Here is a 21,715-nt window from a genome sequence, read left to right on the forward strand (position 1 = left end):
TGTAGCTGTTTCCTTTACGGTGTCTTCAAGACCTCTGCTTAAGAAAATGAATCAAAAGACAACAAACGTTCTTTTTCTTCATAATACACTGCACACCTCTCGAGAGGGGAAAGGCTAATCTCCAAGATTTATCAAAGAAACAAAGAGACGGATTTCTGTTCTTTTCCTTTTTATCCACTTTCAGTTCATTAATCACCTAGATAAAAAGAATGAAATGGGAACGGTCTTGTATATAAGTTTAATCAACTGATCCCAGCTAAATCCTTCTGTTTTTGTATCACTGTTCACATCTCATCTTAGAATTTTGACTTTGAAATAATTAGCTTTGACACCATCCAAAGGAGAGGAACGCTATTAACAAAAGGCTTCAGGAAATAACTAGAATTAGTTGCTAAAAGTCTGAGTCATAAGTGTTCACAGTGACTCATTATAATGCATATTCTTCTTAATGTAGTACCCTTGACACGGGCTACACCTTGCACGTTTTATCTCAACTCTACACCGTGGAACGCCATGATCGGCTAATACGCAGCTGTTCCTGGATCAGCTGTAAAAGAAGAAAAAAAGAGGCTCTGCCGTGGGTGCAAGGCCGTGCGAGGACGTCTGAGTCCACGCCCCAGCGCAAACAGAGCTGCGAAGCAATGCCAAGCCTTAACCTGTCAGCTCAATTGTGTCTCACTAAATCAAAACTTGTTGGAACGTTTATAGGTCATAAAATTTGTACAGCCTCTAGCCTGTCAGCCAGGGAGCTGGACTTATAGCAGGGAACATACTGCATCTGCGCTGTCTAGACAATATACTGTACATGTGCGGATATTTGGTGACTTTATGGCATAGCTGGGCTTGCTTCAAACTTTAAATATGATTGACTCACTGGAAATAGACTATAATGTTTAAAGACTCAATCAAATGCTTGCTGTAATAAGAGTGGATGGACCATGATCAATGAAAACCCCTCTACTACACTGGATAAACATTTTATTAACGGGCGTTTCTAATGGAGAGTGAGCAAGCACACTGATTGCTGAGAAACAAAAGGATTAAACGAATACATTAATAGTTATTTAGAAGCACATTATCTCCGATCTGTGACTCCCTGAAAGTAAGAATCAACAAAAAACATTTGTTTTGAGTATCCGGAACAGTAACACCCAACAGCAGCGATTCCTGCACAAACATTGATCATGAAAACAAGAAAAGTCAACTAGAAGAGTCACAGTGAAAAGCGTGCGTTTGTATCAAGATCCCGAGCTGTAACCTTTCCCAGGAATATTGTCTGCAACTGTTAGGACATGGTGTTTACCATCATCGCAGTGCTCTGTTTTCAGTCAATAAAGCTCACGGCACCCTCAACCGCTTCTCAACAATTCTTGCGAATCAGGTTTGGAAGTCAAACTGTTGCTTAGTAATAATTAGCTACTATTAAAGTTTTGCACTAACAAATGTTCAGTGCTTTATTCCTTGCATGCAAACCTATACCAATTCTAGCAGTCTAGAGGGTAAGAAAAGATCAGTGTGACCTAAGTGTCTTGTGCTTGTGTGCCTGGCCTTTACTGTGCACATATATGCCCCCTGAGGTTTGATGCGAACACTGGAGTTGTTGTAGGGATGTGACGAACACAAGACAATGTTTTCAACATTTTCTCAACTGAAGAAAGAGCTTGTTGTTGTGGTGTGTGACATCTCTGCCACAGGCCATAAGAGAGGAGCCGAGTCTAAATGGGAAGGTCATGTTATTGCCTCATGCTAAGGAGGAAGGATGCGGACTCAACCCTAGACAGTGCGCTAATAACGCACGCTTCCCCCGCAATCCTTGCTACGTGCATGTCCCGGTGTTGGACACATGACAAGCTCTGGCAGAAATCTCCAAACGAACGGCACTGAAAACGAGCGGGGAAATTACATAACGCAAGCTCCCGACACACAAAACAACATCGACAGTCACATCTCCCTAAAAAGACAGGCTAATATTTCAGTACAGGCAATGTGCATGTTCAACAGACGCAGCGAGGTGACAGTGATGACAAATCGCCTTCTCGCGCTGTCATTCGTAGCTCGGGCCCCGGTATTAAGTTGTTCTCATGTCCGTGACGCTCGTTCGTCTTGGTTTAGCTGCTCAAATCACAATCCGACAGGCCGGAATATTGCATCGCGGGAACATTCAAGTGAGAATGACCATTTATCTTGTGGAGACATCTCAATTTTCCAGCTATTGGACTTTTATGGAATACAGCGCAAGGTCAGTTATACTGCGCCATGCCAAATGAAGACGCCACCTGAGGCTCTTCTAATGTGCCATAAAGGCGCCATTAACCGTGCATGCGCACGCGCGCGCACACACACACTGTATAATTCACACTTAATCAAACACATGCAGCTGGGAAGGGCGACAGAGGACAGACGACTTAGCTTTACTGTGGGAAGCGTAGTGGTGCTGGTTGCTGCGTGGTGAGTGGAAGCGACGGGGTCGTCTCTGTCTCACCCAGCCACAGCGGGCGCGAGCGGGGAGCATCGCTCGTGCCTGGCACGCGAACCAGCCAGGCGGAAACCCAGCAGACCACAAGCTCGTGCCTCGGCAGCGAGGGCCCGCATCTTTTGCTCGTAATTCATAATTCGCAAATACGATGCAGGGTGGGAGGCGGCAGGTCGCGCGGTTGGTGTCATAAGCAGCCGTCGTATTGTGCAATAGACGTGTTCGCTGCATGCGCTGTATGCTACGACCGGGCCGGAACGTAAAATATATTTCAAATCACAGCACAGAGCCGGTCCGGGCACAAATCGTGAGTCATCCAGTCTGCGAGAGAATATCCAGACCCGGGGCCGCAGCTGTCTTTCTGATATTTTAATGCCGAGTAAATAAGCGCGAGCCGGGTCTGGGCGCGCTCCGTTAGCTGGTATGCGGCCAGAGAGGAACCTAGCCCCTTAATCTTCCTATCGCAGATCAGACGAGGCAGGGGGGCAAGAGAAGGTGACTCGTGCTCATTAATCTGTCTACATCCCTGACTGCTGCTCTTTATCCCAGTCTCTCTACGGCGTCTCCACATCCCCACGCACGGGAGACCCGCTTTCCCATTAAACATGTCTGAATCCAACCTATGACCGTCCCCAGAGCTGTATTAGTCTACTTCAAACTTATAATAACTAAAGCAGCATATAGCATGTATAAGTGCGGTAATGTACTTATCCCAACTACTTTGTCTTTGTCTCTGTCTATTTTTTGCAGTATTTTATTTATTTCTTTATTTTTTGTTTGCAGTAACATCTGTGTTATTTATTACCAGAGCACTGAAAAAGCCTCTTAATACACAGCCTTTTCATATTTGGCCATTTTTCCAGTTTTGTCTGGAGAGCCCACAATAGCCTTTGAGACTCATTCAAGTGTGAAACAATATCTTCAAGGCCACGCCTGCGTCCCCGTCCCCTGAAAATTCACACACCTCATTTTCTCTAACCACCGCTGTGCTTTTGGACACGGTTGAGTTCTCCCATCACTCCTTGGCGAATGTCTAAGGAGCTCCGTGTTAGTTCCATGTGCACTGCACCATGCAAACGCTGCTCATTGGTTAGCTTCAGGGTAACAAGCTCCGTCGCCCAGCTCTGCTGTGACTGGCCTGAGGCGAAGGCTTTGGATAGAGAGAATGGACGTTGCACGCGCCAAACCCACAGCTTCTTACACAGCAGAAGAAAAGGCTTGCATAATTGCCCACTAGATGTTTTTTTCCTCTCTACATATTCCATGCTTTTGGCATTTTTTCATAGCTACCCTCATATACACTTCTAGGCACAGACAACGATTAGGCTCCCATGGAGAAACATGGCAGGAAACTTTCGACCATATGGTTATTAGTTTTTCTGACATTTAAGCCTGAGTGTATTTGTGATGACTGCCAGAGATTCAGTGGAAGAAACCGTCTTACACTGCAATGTTCTCTGTTCACTCTGTTCTGTGTTCAGAGCTTTCACACTAGAACCTGGTCAGGGCCGTGGGCCCTAGGCACTTGGATCTAGGGTACTTCTTTACATTTTGGGACCAAATCATGGTGACTTGCTTTTGGATGTCTTTTTTTCACTCAGATTGACACAGGAACTGCACCTCATCTTGGCAGAAATGTGCTAGACATTTTAACCAGGACGAAAGTGTGAAATGTTGTTGTAATGGCCAATGTTCTGTGTAGCCAGCTCATAATGTTCCCTCTATGATGGCCCTAAGGCTATGTGGAATAGTTTCTTTAAAGAGGTAATTACTGAGGTGATTTCATTAAGTAATTAACTAGACAGGATCATCAGCTATCTTGATTCATAATCTAACCTTAGCGATCATTACGGCTCCGGGCTGTGCAAAGGGTTTTTGGTGCCTTTTTTTTTTTTTGCAGGGAAAGAACAGCTGCAAACAAACTGCACATCACCCGGTTCTCCTCAGGGCTCTCCCTGCTGTGGTCCCAGCCTGGCGACACCTCCACAAAAGCCACCCCTCGAGCAGCCGCTGGGCTGAGTTACAGGACTGCCCGGGATCCCGACCGTCAATGGGACTGAATGTGGAATGAAGCCTCGGGTATTCCTGCATACACACTCCCCGCAGGACACCAGCGCCGCCCCGCTGGAGGGCCCAGCAGCATGCGGCAGAGGCAAATGTCATGACCGTGTCCCGTTGCCGGCGAGACAGAGCAGCGGCCGCAGGCTTCAGGGGACGTCGGTCCATAAAACGCTTCCGAAGGCAGCTGAAAAGCCTCCAGCGGTGGCTCCGGCCGGGCTGAAAGGAACCGTTCGAAAGAAAAGTAAAAGTTTCTGAATCGGTCATGTCTGATATAATGAAACATCTTAAAGAGCGTTCAGGCAACCTGCAGTCACGCGCGGACTGTGTTGGTATGTCGGCCTGGACGAGGGCCGCCTATATTTCATATTCCAACTGCGGTCTCGAAACAATGGCCGCTTTGTTCCAGCATTCCTGTGACCGCTCTTCACCAGTCTGCACAAGGCCCATTCAGAGAGGTGGCTGCGTTGTTTATCGACCATCCAGGGCTGAGGGGGGATGGGGTCAGGGGGTGTCAAACAGACATCAGATGCAGTCTGGCAACCTGTGCACCCCTGAGACAAAGATTTTAATGAGCAGAGGCATCCAGAAGTCCCGGTTCTGCTTTTGCTTGCAGCTTTGATAGAGTGCAAGAGGGAGAGGGAGGGATAAAAGAAAAGACAACAGAAATGACTCTGAGATGTAAGTGTGGTGGAGCAGCGTGAAACATCACTGTTGCACCATCAAGAGCTTCCCAGCGTCAAACTGCGGGCTTTCCCTGCAGCGGCCCAGGGCCAGGCTGTGCTGGCACCAGAAGGGGAGCAGATGCCATCTGACGATGGCGAGCCAGAGATGGGGGGGGGGTGGGGGTGGCCTGGCGCTGTCAGAGATCAGAATCATCTCGTTATTTCCCAACCGCCCCACTCCCTTTTCACGCCGAGCCGCGTTTCTAATCGCGCACGGCCGCTTCCAGCAGCCAGCAGGGCTTGGGGCTCACAAAGTAAACAGCATTAGCGTGACTTTTGTTTTAGTGATGGGGTTGTGTGTGTGTGTGTGTGAAGCATGGGGCTAATGGCAGAGGGGTGGGGCTAGATAGTCTCGTTCCCCCGCAGTAGCCGCTCCTGAAACAGGCCCTGCACGGATGCCGGCCCTATGGACAGCCGAATGGTGCCCCAGGTGTCCTCTCTGCTCTGTGCTGAACTCTATCTGTAGTCAGTAAACAAGACAAATGGAGCGTGTCCTGATTTGGATTGAATTTCTGGCAATAAGTTGCTCCGCTGCTTCCAACAGACAGGTAGCGAGAGAAGGATGAAATCAGAAATCAGAAATGACCAAACACGAGCTCTTTTCTCCTCTCGCCTTGGACATCAAAAACAAGGACTATTTCAGAGGAACGTTTCGAGAAAAAAAGAAGAAGAAGGAAACGACTTCCTCTTTGAAGTGCTCGTTAAACCCATATGCAAACCTAGAGATTAAACGCTCCTGTGAAAACATTAATGTGGTCTTTGATATGAGCAGCTAGACAGAGCAGCTAGGGTTGGGCAGGCAGTGAACTGGGCCCGTCAGTGCAGGGGAGGAACACAACTGGGTTTGCACCCAGAGGATTTCCTCGGTTTCAACCTTCTCCCCCATCACATCGGTTATAGGTCAGTAATTTGTCATTGCGGTCCAGTGTCTGTGCCATGCCAACACCTGAAACCCAAATTTAGCTTTTCACTACTCGTTACAACCCAAAAGCGTTCGGAGCACGTAAGCGCACTGTGTTTGATAACATTAGCTAATTTACATGTAGTTAACCCCCCGCCCCCCGGACAAAACTGTGTTTGAGGAAATACGAGTATAAAAAACTGGGATGTCAGCGAGCACGAAGCCGCGATTGAATGTGTCGTTTATTTGTTCTGCAGTGCTCATAAACATTCACCCCGGGAAAGCGAACGCAGCCGCGCGGTGCATATAAACGGGGTATTCCGGTGCGCTCAGCAACTCTCGCTCTCATCTACTCGTGCTTTTTGTCCACGAGGCTCGAGCACATGCTCGCCGAACGCTTGGATGCGGCTTTGCGCCATCGATTCGCTTTCACTGGCGGCTAGCGGGTTTTACAGAGGCACTTGGTGAAAGTCGCGTATGTTAATGCTGATAATGGCACTGGGCTTAATACCCCTGTAATACTCCAGGGGCCACATCGCCCTGATACGTGCGGAATCACAGAGCAGTCCATAGATCTCTTAACTACATCAGAAGAGGACAGACTCGCATGTCCTTCAGGGATTATAAGCAGTAAGCACAAAGTAGTCAGAGTTTGTGTGATCTCACAGGGCCCAGATTTAATCACCGCGCCGAAACACGTGCCGTTTTGCTTCGTGCTGTGCAAAGCCGCTAATTGTATCGCAGAACGGGGCGTGCGCTCTTTCCGCGCGCCTTACAAAGCCACCCCCGAAAGGACGTGTCATACGGCGCAAACGGAGGGAGTAAAACTCGGCGGTTTACGTAAGAGTTATTCCCGGACCACTTTTCTGCGGAAGCGCACCCAGCCTCCCTCCATATGCCGCCAGTCTGCTGTGTGCACAAACAAGCCTTATTAACGGATCCCCTGTCACGGAGGAGTCGTCTCCCTCGCCGACGCTCGGAAGCGTCTGGAGGCGCTCCTCGCTTCTATTTCCAGCCCGCTATGATCCTGCCATAATTGAGTTTTTTTTTCTCCTTATGCCAGGAGAAGGAGGACGCTCGCGGTCGAACGGTAGTACCCCAGGCTCCGAAACGCGTGCAGCACCGCCGAAGTCTGAGTGCTAATTAATAATAAGGCGTCGGGTGTGGGAAATGTATATGAAGGTTGCAGTGTGGTCATGCAATTGGCCTTTTTTTCACTGTCAGTATCAGTATAAAAATGTGTAATTTCTTTCACTATCAGTATCAGGCCATTTTTATCACGCTGTGTAGTGTAAAAGGCTGAAGGCTACTCTCAGAGAGAAAGCACTGTGTATTGTTTAAGTAGAGATAACCATGAATGTGATCAAGTATGCTGAACGGGCCACGTTCAAGATACTGTGTATAAAGTCGGCATGCATTGTTAATACAAAATCTGAGGAAAGCTTATTCTATTTGCAATTTACTATTTTGTAAAACTATTTGGCCCTAATGCTATTTACACACACACACAAAAAAAACAAACAAACTTTGAGAGCTTTATAATAAAATGCGCGATAAATTACGTTTGAAGACTTTGAAGCAGAGGCAGGTCGTTCAGTTAGAGAAGAAATCATTGGGAGAAGAAAAAAACATCCTACACACACACACACACACACACACACACACACACACACACACACACAGAGTGTGCAGTGAATAAGATATACTTTATGTCATGTTGGTTTCTGACGTATCTAAAATACGAATAATTTTTTTTTATAGTTACTATCATCCAATAATATTATCCCATCATGTATATAATCTAGAAATACTTGTACACTCATTAGGTGCTATCTTATGAAACTAGTTCCCTAGCTAACCATCGTGGGGCTGCCCAGTTTCTCTGTTTCAGAGAAGTCCATTATATTAGCCTATACTCTGATAACACATTTGTGATGTTGAATTATATATGTTTTTCGGATCTAGTTTAAATTTCAGTGATGTTGAGTCACAGATGCTTTTCATAATCCTTCTTACATCTCGCAGGTTTGTCAGACATGTCTAGCTGTAACACTGGATGGCAAAATCAGCTACATCGGCTTATCAGAACACATAGATGTGAGCAAAAGTGCAGTTCTTTGCCCAGCTGGGTCCAGAATAGGTACTTAAGACAAACAGAACCTAAAGCTCCATTCTTACCCTGATTGTGCGTTCATTATAAGTATCAGTTTCCTCCAGCTTCAATCATCATCTTGAAAGTTTTTCCGTTCATCTGGGTTGGAGAGTTTTCCAATTTCATTTGCATAAAGAAAATAGCTACTGCATTGCGTGTGGGCTATTTTAGGGAGTGTCGGAGAACTACTGAAATAAGGAGCATTAAAAAAGTGCCTAACCTATATGAGTCTACTAATCTGGGCTACAACAGCATTACACTTGGTGTTGGAGGGTTGGGTGGGAAAGAGATGAGTTCTGTGATTCAAACCACGTGCTTTCAGCTCCCTGGATAGTTTTAGTTCGTCTCAGGTGAGTACCACACATATCAGGTACTGGCAGGACTGGAGAGACGTGTCTGTGCATGGATGGGAGGTTTATTGGAGGATCAGAGCTAACTCTCAGGCAATCACCCTAACAGGGAGAAGGAACATCTGTTGAAGGTATTCAAATAAGATAAACAATCTTTGAGAAATACAAGGCCAGTCCATCTTACTTGTTCCGTCCCATAAAATGTCCTTTTTGTTCACAGAGTCAACATGTTCACATCGCTGCGTTATTAAGTGGAAACTCCAAGGCCAGTATACTTCTTCACGAGGTCATAGTGTACAGCATACAGACACATAGTGGTAGTTCCTTCAGCCCGATGATGAGGTTCTTGCCTCCTGAGAGAGGCGGAGTATTCTGTAGACTTGCAGAAAAAACATGAGCTATGACAGAGAGAAAGGGAATGAGGGAGAGAGATCAAAGCAGAGAATGGTAGAGGGGGAGGACGATAGGTGAGAGAGATGCAAATCACATCGCATTGTTGTGTTTTATGTGTTTCAGGGAGTAATTGGGGAACAGAAGTAATTTGAAGCAAGAGTTATGCTACATACTTTACTGCAGTTACGTGACACTAATTGGCAATAAAGGGCATTACCTCCACTTCCTGGTTTGATTTCGGAATAATTGCTTACGCAGATGGCATGGCTCACGCTCAGAATTAAGCAGACAGAGTAGAGAACCATGGCAACGGGCAGCTCGGTCTTCACTGCCATGCAACATGTCACCGAGGGGTGAAAACAAGAAAGAACAAGAAAGAAACTCGGAAGGAGGAGAAATGTTTCCTAAGTCCTTTCACGACTAAGACTCAGATCTTAACCAAAGGCGAGGTTTGACCTCTGCTGTGAACCCAAACCCCACTAATGAAAGTGTCAAAATCCAACTTCCTAACCGGGAAAGCATCTCCGTGTTACCGGAATATTTGCTAAAAAGAGCGCGAGTCAAAGGCGAGCGGGAAACAGGAGCGGTGTTTATAATAAGCGTTCTTTGATGGTGCAAACGCAGGCAGAGAGCCGCGTGAGACGTGTCACTGCGCTGTCCCTCAAGAACAGACAACACGTGGCAGCCAAAGCAAAATATTTTGTCTCTCTTGTTCTCAGGAGCTGGAGCTTCAGTGGAATGAACAAAATGAAGAACTTCAAGCGCCGATTCTCACTTTCTGTGCCAAGGACGGAGACAATAGAGGAGAACGAGTTCACCGAGCAGATAAACCAGCTTAACCTTCGTCGGAATGAGGGTAAGGGCACTTTGAACCAAACTAGCTTAATCTCCCTTTCACAGCCAATCTCTCCCAGCCAAGTCTGGAATTAAATGCCAGAAAACATTCTGTCTGGCCATCCTAATCCCACAGTGTCAAAACTGCTTGTGTTTTCTGCATGCAAGGGTGGATTGTTTTTCCACCACGTGAGATCAAAGTTTACGCATTTGCCCTACGTACAGAACACAGAAAATCCCATCCTAAAATTAGATCCTACTAATGCTTTATAGAATTACACACTAGACTCTACAGTTTGCAGCCACCATTCTGATCTGTTCCAGGTGAATCCATTTCCAGATTTAATATGTAATAATCTGTCTAGTCCAGCGGCTTATGCTGTCAGGCATTTGGGCTTACACCTGCTGTTCCTGCCCCGTTTGTAATGGAGATGGGAGAAAGTGGACTCGTGCCAGGCTGGTAATCTTTTACAGAGATGGAAAAGTGCAACGGTGGAGCAAATGGTGCTGACCTGGTACTGGGTGCGGCACGGACAGCCCCAGGGGTCAGAGGCGGTCTGGAGAAAACGAGGACGGAACAAACGCCTGCCCTGGCTCCCCTCGGCACATCCTCCCTCCGTCAGCTCAGAGGCGAGGGCTGGAGACGAGGGCTCTGGATTATTAATGCAGAGATAACAGGGATGCCTCGCTGCTACCTTCTGCCTCTGCTCACCACCTTCATCCAGTCCGCCAACACTAAATCAAATTATTTTAGGGGGGAGACGGGACCCGGTGTAAGAACAGGATTACAGAACCACAGGGGTCGTGTTCACGCCTGTAATCTTGAGTGATAAAAAGCCAACTTGAATTCAAATCAATTGGCTGGTCCACAATGTCATGGGGTATTGATTGGGATAAATGTTCCCGGTCCAACACATAATTTGTGTAACATCCTGAAACACAAAATGATTTAGAGACTTTAAAAAAAATAAATAAAAAATCAGCCTTTTTCAAGACTGGTTTGATCCAAAACGACCCCAATCGCAAGAAAAAACACAGCAAAACAGCAAAACTACAAAGTACATTACAGAGCTAATATGAAACCAGTCATTCTATCTAGATTATGTTGAGGAGTGGCACCAGGCAATGCGTCTCTCTGAGCCACAGTTTAGAATTGCAGTGGGATTTGGGTCAGGCAGACATTCTGAATGGAACATTTGTTCGGGGAGCGTTCAGGTTCCTCTGCTGTCAGCCCATGGCCCGAGAGTCCCCCCCCCCAGTGACAAAGCACTGCTCTGATTGGCTGCTGGAGATGGCCAGCTCCTGTCTCCGTTCCATGCCCCTGGAGAGGCAGCGCTGACAGAGACAGCTGGAGGAGGATGGGGTCTGGGTGGGAGACGCGGGGAGGGCGGGGCCCGGCTGTTGCGCCGGTGCCTTCTCTGTGTTGTGATTCTCTCCCACCTCCGAGCTGTAAATGAGACCCCACGCCCGGCACGGAGGAGGAAAAGACCATGTTGACTGCGTCAGAGGGAAAGAAGGGAAATGGAGCGGGAGAGTGACCTGGGATACGAGATACGTCCGTCCAATTTGTTCCCCGTCGATGGTTTGGCTATCAGAACTCAATTACAGGGAGGTTTATGTTGCTTTTGGATCAGGTAGCACCGAGATCTGCTTTAGGGACCGCCGGTCCGTATGTCTACTTTAATTCTCATTATTTTTGTGATGCGTTGCCAATTTGTGGTGCAAGACAGCAAATCTCCATAGAGCAAAACTCATGACTGAGCAATTATGCAAATGTTGTAGCCCATTACTTTAACAAGTGTTTTTTTGTCCCCAGTAAGATGTAAGACACTTAAAGGTAATGCCTTCGAAATAACTCTTGTTGAGAGAGAGTGGGAGATTTTATTAAGAAATAACTTAATTTGCCTGCTCATGTGTGGACAAACAGACAACGTTATGAGTTCTTTATAAGATCTCAGGGCCTAACTGACCAGCCCCCATTGCTGGAGCATTAATGTGTGTTCTAGAGAAAAAAAAACACCAGTGCATCTCATTCTGTGTGTCTCTGGCGCATATTGCGGTAATTACCAGCTGCTGTTAAGCCCTTTGGCCAGATGTGAATGAAACGTGTCCATATAAAACAGTGGAGGAGGCACAACTCTCCCAAACTACAGCAGGAAGAGACTCTTGTAACCACTAAATACACTGAACCCAGATTAAGCAAATTCATGCTAAAGAAAAAAGGCGAGATATTCATCTGCATCTCAAGACAAAGTGTTTAATCTTCTGCGTAGCAACGCTAAGAGAATCTTTAAACAACACAGGAAGAGTAGCTACGTAAATAATCATGTATGTCACAGACAGCTGATGGACTGAGCCCTGTGTGTGACTGGGCTGTTCCCTGCAAGATGGCCCAAGTCAATGTGGGATTAGTCCACAGAGGCCACAGAGGTCACCTGCAGCAGCAGCGAAGCTCTAATTCTCACTTTACTCTCTGCCAGAGGGATTTGCTCATTTCAGTACCTAAATCCCACAGGGAGACGCTGGGCACATAAACTCAGGCTGATTGGAGCAGGGCACACAGGAAGCTGCAGTTTGCCTCTCCAGGGATTAGTGCCTTTACCTCCTTTCCTCTTCAGCGTCAAAGTCGTTTAGCGGCCACTCAGCTAGGTCTCCAGTGGAGGACTTTCCTCCATGATGTGACTCCAGTGACTCCATACGTGTATACGTGTACTACGCACATGGACTGAGGTTAGCTCAGCTATCACAGGGCTCAGACTGCACGGCCTAAGATAGCGAAAGTGGACTGAGGTCTGGAGTAAATTTACTTTAGTATTATATAGAGAATTTCACTGTTGCTTCACGTTGGGGCAGAAAAATGAGTGCAAGAGACCCAAGCAGAGAACAGGTCCAGGTCCCATGACAACCTAGAAATAGGGCAAACACACACACACACACACACACACACACACACACACACACACACACACACACACACACACACATCTATTTCCTTTTTGATTTTGTGTTACAGTAACTATAATGCTATGTGTATCTAAATGTAAGTCAAATTTAAGTAACCACAACACAGTCTGCAAAGACAACTGAATGTCCCCACAAGTCCCTGCATTCATGGGGTCATTCAGTCCCCACAAACAGCTAAATAGTTCAGCACACTCACAAGCTCAGCGATGGTGAGGAACTGACGACAGTCTTCCCTTCCTAGTGGCACTGTCTCTCATCTCTTTCTATCCCCACACCAGTCCACCAGTTCCACGGACCCAGAGGACGCCGTACTACCTCTTCTCTGCTCTGTCTCTTTATTCCAGAGGATCTCCTACACCCCTCTCCTTCTGTTTGCGTAACCATGCTAGCAGGGCTGCTGCCTTCAGAAGCCCTGATCATAAACCAAATCCATTCTCGTACTACAGAACCCTTTTCTGGGGAGAACAAGGACCATCCCTGCGGTTGCTACTGTTGAGACTGGAGTTCTTAAAATCGCAAATATTAGCTTCACATTTCTAACTCGTAACAGCGGTGGTAGCTCTCCTCAGCACCGCTCTGTTTCTCCCCTGTTCCATTGCTTACCCCAGGGCTGAGACAGATATAAAAAAAAATTGCCTTTCACTGTGGCCCAGATATTGGATTGTCCTTTTCTGAGTAGACCATCTGCTCTCTCCACCAAGCTGTTCTCACAGCAAGAAACACATTCTGTAGTCTGCTGATCTGGGATCCGTTTCTGGCCTTCCAGACTATTAATGAACTATTAAGTAGTAAGGGGTTGCTGGTCCCAGATCTTTACTTCCACCATTAGCTTGGTGAATAAGTGCCATGGATGGCTGTCGAGGCGTGTGGCACTGCTGTCTACGACCGTGGTTGTGTGACTGTGTGTTTGCATCTACGACTAAGTCTGGGGAATCAGCCGGGGAACGAGGGAGTGTCAGCGTGAAGATAAGGGAGCTGTGACAGTCTGCAGCTCGTAGAAAGAGAGAGTAGGAGAAAGAGTGAAGGAGAAAGAGAGAGAGAGAGAGAGAGAGAGAGAGAGAGAGAGAGAGAGAGAAATGGCTCGCCTGCGATGACCCCAATTACCGCCATGGAGATCAAAGTGTACGCTATTGCTGTGATATTTAAATGATGAGCCTGCACAGGGACTCTGCTTTTCATATCGGCAAATGAAGACACTGTTGCCCACCCTCTTCACTCTGCCTGCCTCCATCTCTCTCTCTCTCTCTCTCTCTCTCTCTCCTTCCCTCCCTCCCTCTCTCCCTCTCTCCCTCTCTCCTTACCATGCCTTTGTGTCATGCATGAAAAAAGAGCCAGTCTACAGTTCTCTCCGAGCTACATCTGAATATCAACAAGACAGAACACTGTGCGGCAATCTACAGTTTCTCTCTCTCTCGTTCTCTTTCCACCATTAAGATGTTTAGGAACAAGCAGTAGGTCCTTGACTCGGTGTGGATTGTCTAAGACATTAGAACAGCATTCTGCTTGCTTAAGAGAAGCTGTCTCTGCAGCCATAAGGTCAGGCCTATGTGTTCACAACCGATTAGATAGACAGATCGTTCACAGGAGAGAGACAGCACAGATAGCTAGAATGAAGTAACAGACCTGAGCTGTGTGGATGGTATCGAATTACAGCCTGAATGACAGAGGAGGAGACATAAATATTGATGATTCGGATGGCTACCTGAGAGACTGAACAACTCTGTTGTTATCCAGATCCCACTGTTGCCTTTGTTAACAGTCCCCGTTGCCATGGCAACTAGCAATTAAATGGCAGAATGCATTTTAACATCAAAGACACGCTGGGATCTGTGAAGGCTGACAATGAAAGGGAACTCCATTGTCACTGATCAGAGAGAGAAAGCAAAAACAGGTAAAAATAAAACCTGCACTGCGATCATTACCATCCAGAATGTTCTGGGAGAAGAGACAGACACGAGGTAGTTCACCAGATAATATGATTTGCATGGCGAAATGCAGCCAGGACTCATGAATCGGTCTATTCCGCAGCTTAGCACACAGCAATACGTCCTGTTCTAGCAATCCATGAATGTACGCCAGGCCTGCTTCTCTGTTTGGAGGACTAAATACGCATTATAGTAATAATGCCATTACTAATAAATGCCAATAAAAAAAACATCACTTCAATAAGAGGAGTTTTGGGGTATGCGGAGGCTAGGCCCCCCTTAATACCTGGATCGTCAAGTAACGCTGGAGAGAAATGGCTGAATCATCTGCACAATTTGGTCTCTTAATGGGGCTCCTCAATGTCATCAAACAAAGAGTTTTGGCGGGCTGAGCGTTAGCCGCGTTAGGCACGGCGAGGGGGTGACAGACACCTTTTGATCATCCGCCGAGTCATGCTTTCAGGGCTCTCGGTGAAATTAAAAAAAGAGGCATTAGTGATCCCTTTGTGGTCTTATTTCAGGAGAGAAAAAACAAGCATGATAATAACACAAAAATGGCAAAATACAGAATTTAGTCCTTAAAGTAAACACACCACAAATACAGCACAAGCCTTTGTGGTGCCTCACTGATATTACGCCTCACCTTCATGGCGCACTGGTGAATTATTATTTTTTCATTCATATACATTAATGGTGCACAATTTTTCTAGGACTCATTGTGAAAGAATTTTATGTTATGTTTCATGTGAAGAAAGATATATAACCTACAGTCATACATATACATTCAATAACTTGGCCAAAAACCAAAAGACATCCAGAAATGTTTCCCACTAAATGAAGCAGAAACCTTACAAGTGTGTCACGCCACCATATGTTGAATTAAGGAACTGAGGCTTCGGTGAAATGACAGCAGAAGGAGTTTTGTTCCATCCCTGGCGATATACTGCCTCGCAGAGTTTAGTTCCAACACGCTTGTCTTCAATATTAACTAAGGTCTTGATTAACTGGATCAGGTGCATTGTGGCTAAACCCTGCAGTGAGGTGAACCGCAAGTACTAGGGACTGGCATCAATGTTTTATATGAATGAATAACATTTCTTCTTACTGGTAAAATTAACTGCAAACAAAAGGTGATAGGCTGCCCCAGAACCTCGAGCAAGTTGACAGGATTATCTTTTATTCAGAAAAGGTTCACTGCATGAACTAGATATAGTCCAGCCCCTCTCTCTCTCTCTCTCTCTCTCTCTCTCTTTCTCTCTATGGTGTCCACAAATTGAGAAGTTTGCATGCAGGAATTGTGAGTAAAGGAATTTAATAGATGTGCAGCATATGTAGCAGAGGTGTGGGCCACAGACCACACCCAGGGCTTCCAGGTGGTAAACAGGTGCCCCCTCCAGCACAGCGAAAGCCAGTGCTCTGACCCACAGCCAGAACATACGTCTACCTGCTCTGCCACACCACCCTCTCCTTTAAGGGGTGGTGGTCTCTATCATGCTGTCCTCACCCGGGTGATGGTGTCCCCTCTCCTGGGGGAGCGAACCCCAGCATTCACACATTCTCTGTGTGTCTTGTGACTCCACCCATCACCCAGGACCACATGTGAGAGGTTCACACTGGGCTTTATACCATCCCCTCCCAGTGAAGGGACCATTAGGATCATGGGTACAGTCCCGATGGTATCACAATACCATCCCATTTCTGGGAAACATGTACCCTGTTTACCCTGTATATTTGCAAGTGGTTATAGATGTATAAATATATATATATATGTGTGTGCGTGTGTGTGTACAGGTAATAGGAAGGAATGTTTGCTACATTCCACAGTTTAACAGCACTTTTGGTTTTTTGATTTCAAAGTGTTTTACGATTACAATTCACGCACATAATGTTTTCTGTCAGTGAGCAAGTGAGCAATATGGCTGCATTTTCATCTGTGGTGGGTGGCAATGGTAATGTCACCTGAGAGTTTCCTGGATGTGTCTGCTTATGACTCTTCAGCTGGTGTGCATAATATAAGGACTCTGTCATCACCCGCAACACCCACTGCACCCGTTACCGGTCCTGTTTGTGAATCTTCCTCTGCTCCAGAGCAAGCACCGAGTCTTCAAGTGCAGACAGCCTGTGCTTGGCCTGGGCTTCTCTGGGCAGGACGCAGGATCCCTGAGTGTTGTTGTGCAGTGTCAAAGCTGTACGTGATTTTAGCAGATCTGTGCGACAGCGGCGGTTGCAGCAGGAAAGTGGCATTGCTGGGTACCCTTGTATTGTGGACTGGAAGCCAGTGTGGCGTGTGTGGGGAAGCGCACGCAGCAGGCCCGAGCAGAGGTTAAAGGTTGCTTCCCTGTCTGCATAATCCGTTCTCCGAGGCCGCCACTAGGAAGATGGCATGGAGCAGATTGAAGACTGAAGTGGCTTGATGGGATTTGCGCTCAGGAAACGTACAAAACTAGTGGTTGTGAATGATGGTTCCTCATTACTGACAAGGTCCTCAGTAATCTCCAAATCTAAGCATCTGAGTTTTTTTTTTTTATAGTAGATAGTAGAAAATCTAAATATTTTCTTTGATAGTAGAATCCATTATTGTTACCTCAGGCTACTCTGATTGTGTGCCTACCACTACTAGGCGCGTATGGCCTCCGCATATACCAGAAAGTTCTATGCCAAGCTAGATACAGGGGGAAAGCTTGGGCTGACACTTCATTCTCTGAACTTGTTGGACAGAATGACAACTATTTGCCTAGTGGTTCATCTCATTGATGATTCCAGTCCATATTGGATAGCTGTGGGCTACAGCTTTCATATGCAGAACGCATGGTTACCTGTGTGTGGCCCATCAAGAGCACTCTGGAGCGCAACGCGGTTAACTATGACCTTCAAACCCCCACGGGGCCTCCACAGCCCCCATTCTGGTTCAGGCTGTACCACAATTATCAGTTTCATCACATCTGGCATTGTAGTGTTGGCTGGGGTCACCTCACTGTTAAGGACCACGTGTTAATAATGCAGAAGACCTCTACAGTGTACCACTTGTTTTTGTGGGCTCCCCAGGGACAGCCGGTCATGCGAGCACACCAGAACTGGGATACAGGGCAGACGATAGCAAACAGGGTAACTGTGCGCTTCCTCTGAGAGAAGACCTCTCTGCCAGCTGAGAAAAACCACAAGCTGGCAACAGTCAGCCGGAAGAGTAACTGTCCGTCTACAGGGACACATCTGGCATTGTAGTGTGGGCTGGGTTGGCTGATGCAACTTTATAACGCTAAGGCTTTTCTTGCTCAGTTTAGACATTGTTGTGTTCAGCCCTGGCATTGTGTGTTTTGTGTGGAAGGGACCAGCGCTGGTGCCCATATGGCGCATATACCACGCTGGACACCACACTGGAGGTTGTGGTGAGGCAGTAGTTGATGATTTTTGGATGATTTTTGAAGTGCTGACCCTCATTCTGCTGACTGCCACCACTTTCTTCTCCCCCGCTGGCACAGCGAGGCATTTGGACTCGTTCTGGACAGCCACCATACTGCTGCTGGATCTCCTCTAGTAGCTGGTATGGCGCAGAAATGACGTGGACTGAGTGGTGTTACAAGGGTGGTGTCCTCACGTTCTTAGGAGGTTTTGTGCAGTCTGGCATAGAGGTTGTGCCTGAGGCATTCTAATGAGTCTTCAAAAAAACATTTCCTTCTGAAGTCTTAAGCCAGATTTCTCCAGATGTCCCAGGACTGCGTCCAGGTGTTGCATGTGTTTGGCTTCATTACGACCTGTTACAAGAACACCATCTAAAATGCAGCACACAGCCCAGCAGTAGCTCCTCCATATCTGGTCCGTAGTACTCTGAGACATAGCAGGGGCAGCTCCAAGTGCCCATCTGCCTGTGCTTGTGAGAACTTTGGGATTTTTCTTAATTTCTAGAGTTATGCACGAGACAGGTCTGGCTTACTGAAGCACTGGGCTTATTCTAGTGAGGCAAGAAGACCTGTAATATGGTAGATGATACGGTTCAGTGCAGCGCACTGCTGTAAGAGTCACTTTAAAAATTGCCACGGATTCCCAATGAACCACTGAACTATTGAAGTGGCCCAGTCGTTGAATGGCCGACAGCTCTCAGTGCTCTGAGCAAGGCGAGTGGTTCGGATCCTTGGTCTGAGTGTGTATAGAATGACTCATGGTTGGCAGAACTGGGATTTATGCTCAGGTTTCATTCACACGATTGCTTGAGTGACTCTCACAAACCTTGTCCTTTTCAGATGAGCATCACGTGTTTTCTAACACCACAACCAGGGTGTTTCGATTTCAGTGGCAGCTCGGTTACATTCTTCTCAGCTCAGAGCAAAAGGTGTGTGTGTGTGTGTGTGTGTGTGCATAAGCTTTGATTACAAAGACCGCAGTCTGATTATTCAACTTAAGAAGATTATTCAGTTGTAATTCACTGTACATCAGTGACTCTTTCTGGGGAAACTCCTTCTCTAGTACTTCTCCAGTAATTCTCCAGTAATTCTCCAGTACTTCTCCGGGGTGATATTATTAGGCAGTATTATCAAATGTTTCAGCATTGTCTGAGATCCCTTTTAGGGTATGGAAAACACAGCACTACTGTCACTTTGCTTCACTTTCTGTACTTACACAAATGATGGATGGATCATTTTTAGTAAAACTTTAGGCGTGGCCTGATCTATTAATCAGTCAACAATACATGTGTTTAAACTTGGAAATGTTCCTCTCTTTGGAACACATTTATGTTCCATTTTGGTATCTTTCATTGCAGAGTTGTTGTTGTTTGTTTGTTTGTTTGTTTGTTTGTTTGTTTGCAAACATTCCCTATATGGTCCCTTTTTCCACAGTAGTGGCAGTTCTGATTGTGGTGCCAGCAGTTATTAGCTATTTCTTATCCGGGATTTATCCAGTTATTAATATTTTATCCAGTTATTATCCATATTGTTTTCCACTGTGTTTGCATTTGTTCAAGCGTTTGTAAGGAATAATTTAAAATGCATTAAAATAACTCATTGGGTTCCTGCACCTCTGCGCCACTGTTTCCTTGCAAACAGCAATCTCCACGGCGTTTTTAAATGTCACTGCCGTCCCTGTTAGAAGAGACTTCTGCTCTGTTTTGTTTATACACGTATTTAGGAGCAGATCCTTAAATTGCAACAGAACATTTTTAATACACATGAAGGCCAGTAATTATTTCCTTACATAAACAAACAGTAAAGATAGTTTCTCAGGGCCGATAACTATGCTCCCACGTAAACTCCCACAAGCCGTAATGCTCAGTTCTGATTCGTCACTCATACCGAACCTTTTGCCTTGACTGTTCACATTTCAGCTTGTAAGTGATCCACATTTGTTGTCAGCACGAACTGACATTTTTCATGTACCAACCTATATATGCGCTTTTGAGAAACATTACATGCATGAGTGAAAACAGGAACAACAAAAAACATCACTGTAAAGACAATACGCTGGTAAAATAGCAAAAGGAACTCAACAGCGACACAAATGTTTACTGCAAAAATCTTCTCTTCTCCAGAGGTCACCTGAGTTTGTTAGCTGTTGAATGTTAAGGCAAGAAGAAGAGAGGGGATAACAGGTGGTGTTTTAGCAGGTGATGCTACCAGTACTGCTGTGTGAGTGTGGAGCCAGCGCTAGCAGGACTGTCCTGCAGACAGCACTAGCAGCACTGTGATACAGACAGCGCTAGCAGGACTGTGATACAGACAGCGCTAGCAGGAGTGTGATACAGACAGCACTAGCAGGACTGTGATACAGACAGCGCTAGCAGGACTGTCCTGCAGACAGCACTAGCAGCACTGTGATACAGACAGCGCTAGCAGGACTGTGATACAGACCGCTAGCAGGACTGTCCTGTAGGCAGCACTAGCAGGACCATGATACAGACAGCACTAGCAGCGCTGTGATACAAACAGTGCTAGCAGGACTAGCCTGCAGACAGCACTAGCAGGACTGTGATACAGACAGCACTAGCAGAACTGTCTTGCAGACAACAGTAGCAGCACTGTGATGCAGACAGCGCTAGCAGGACTATGATACAGACAGCACTAGCAGCGCTGTGATACAAACAGCGCTAGCAGGACTGTCCTGCAGACAGCACTAGCAGGACTGTCCTGCAGACAACGGTTGCAGCACTGTGATGCAGACAGCGCTAGCAGGACTATGATACAGACAGCACTAGCAGCGCTGTGATACAAACAGCGCTAGCAGGACTGTCCTGTAGACAGCACTAGCAGGACTGTCCTGCAGACAACAGTTGCAGCACTGTGATGCAGACAGCGCTAGCAGGACTATGATACAGACAGCACTAGCAGCGCTGTGATACAAACAGCGCTAGCAGGACTGTCCTGCAGACAGCACTAGCAGGACTGTCCTGCAGACAACAGTAGCAGCACTGTGATGCAGACAGCGCTAGCAGGACTATGATACAGACAGCACTAGCAGCGCTGTGATACAAACAGCGCTAGCAGGACTGTCCTGCAGACAACAGTAGCAGCACTGTGATGCAGACAGCGCTAGCAGGATTGTCATGCCCATTATGGAATGGTGATGCAGACAGCAGTCTGTGTTGGGAAGAGTGAGATTTTTAAAAATCTGACCAATTTTTCATTGGAATCTCATGGCCATAAATCAGATACGGGTCTGATTTAGAACTACATCAGAAAATGGCCCAAGTCTGATAATAATAAAAATCAGATGTTTCAAATGTAGGCAAAACAACTGTAGTGTGAACATTGCTAGTGAAACATCTTTTATCCTAATTCTCATTAAGGCATACCTCTGTCTTTTAAAAAATAACGTAATGTTGTCCATCACTATACGCCTCCATCCACAGGATGCGTTCAGTGCTGTCGTCCACGTTAACATGCTGTGCTTACCTTGCATAATCTCCCACTCTCTCGCCACACACTCTCAATTCTACAGTCACAGCACTGGT

At 46.4% G+C, this 21,715-nt stretch overlaps 1 protein-coding gene across 1 annotated transcript in view; it reads left to right on the forward strand.

Moving 5' to 3' along the window:
- cdk18 (cyclin dependent kinase 18) overlaps positions 1-21,715 on the forward strand; it is a 39,875-nt gene that overhangs the window by 4,608 nt on the left and 13,552 nt on the right. The window contains 1 exon segment of the mRNA XM_027024860.2: positions 9,772-9,908. Coding sequence (XP_026880661.1) covers positions 9,791-9,908 — 118 coding nt within the window. The 5' untranslated portion in view covers positions 9,772-9,790.

Source organism: Electrophorus electricus, chromosome 20, assembly GCF_013358815.1.
Source record: "Electrophorus electricus isolate fEleEle1 chromosome 20, fEleEle1.pri, whole genome shotgun sequence".
Taxonomy (NCBI): domain Eukaryota; kingdom Metazoa; phylum Chordata; class Actinopteri; order Gymnotiformes; family Gymnotidae; genus Electrophorus; species Electrophorus electricus.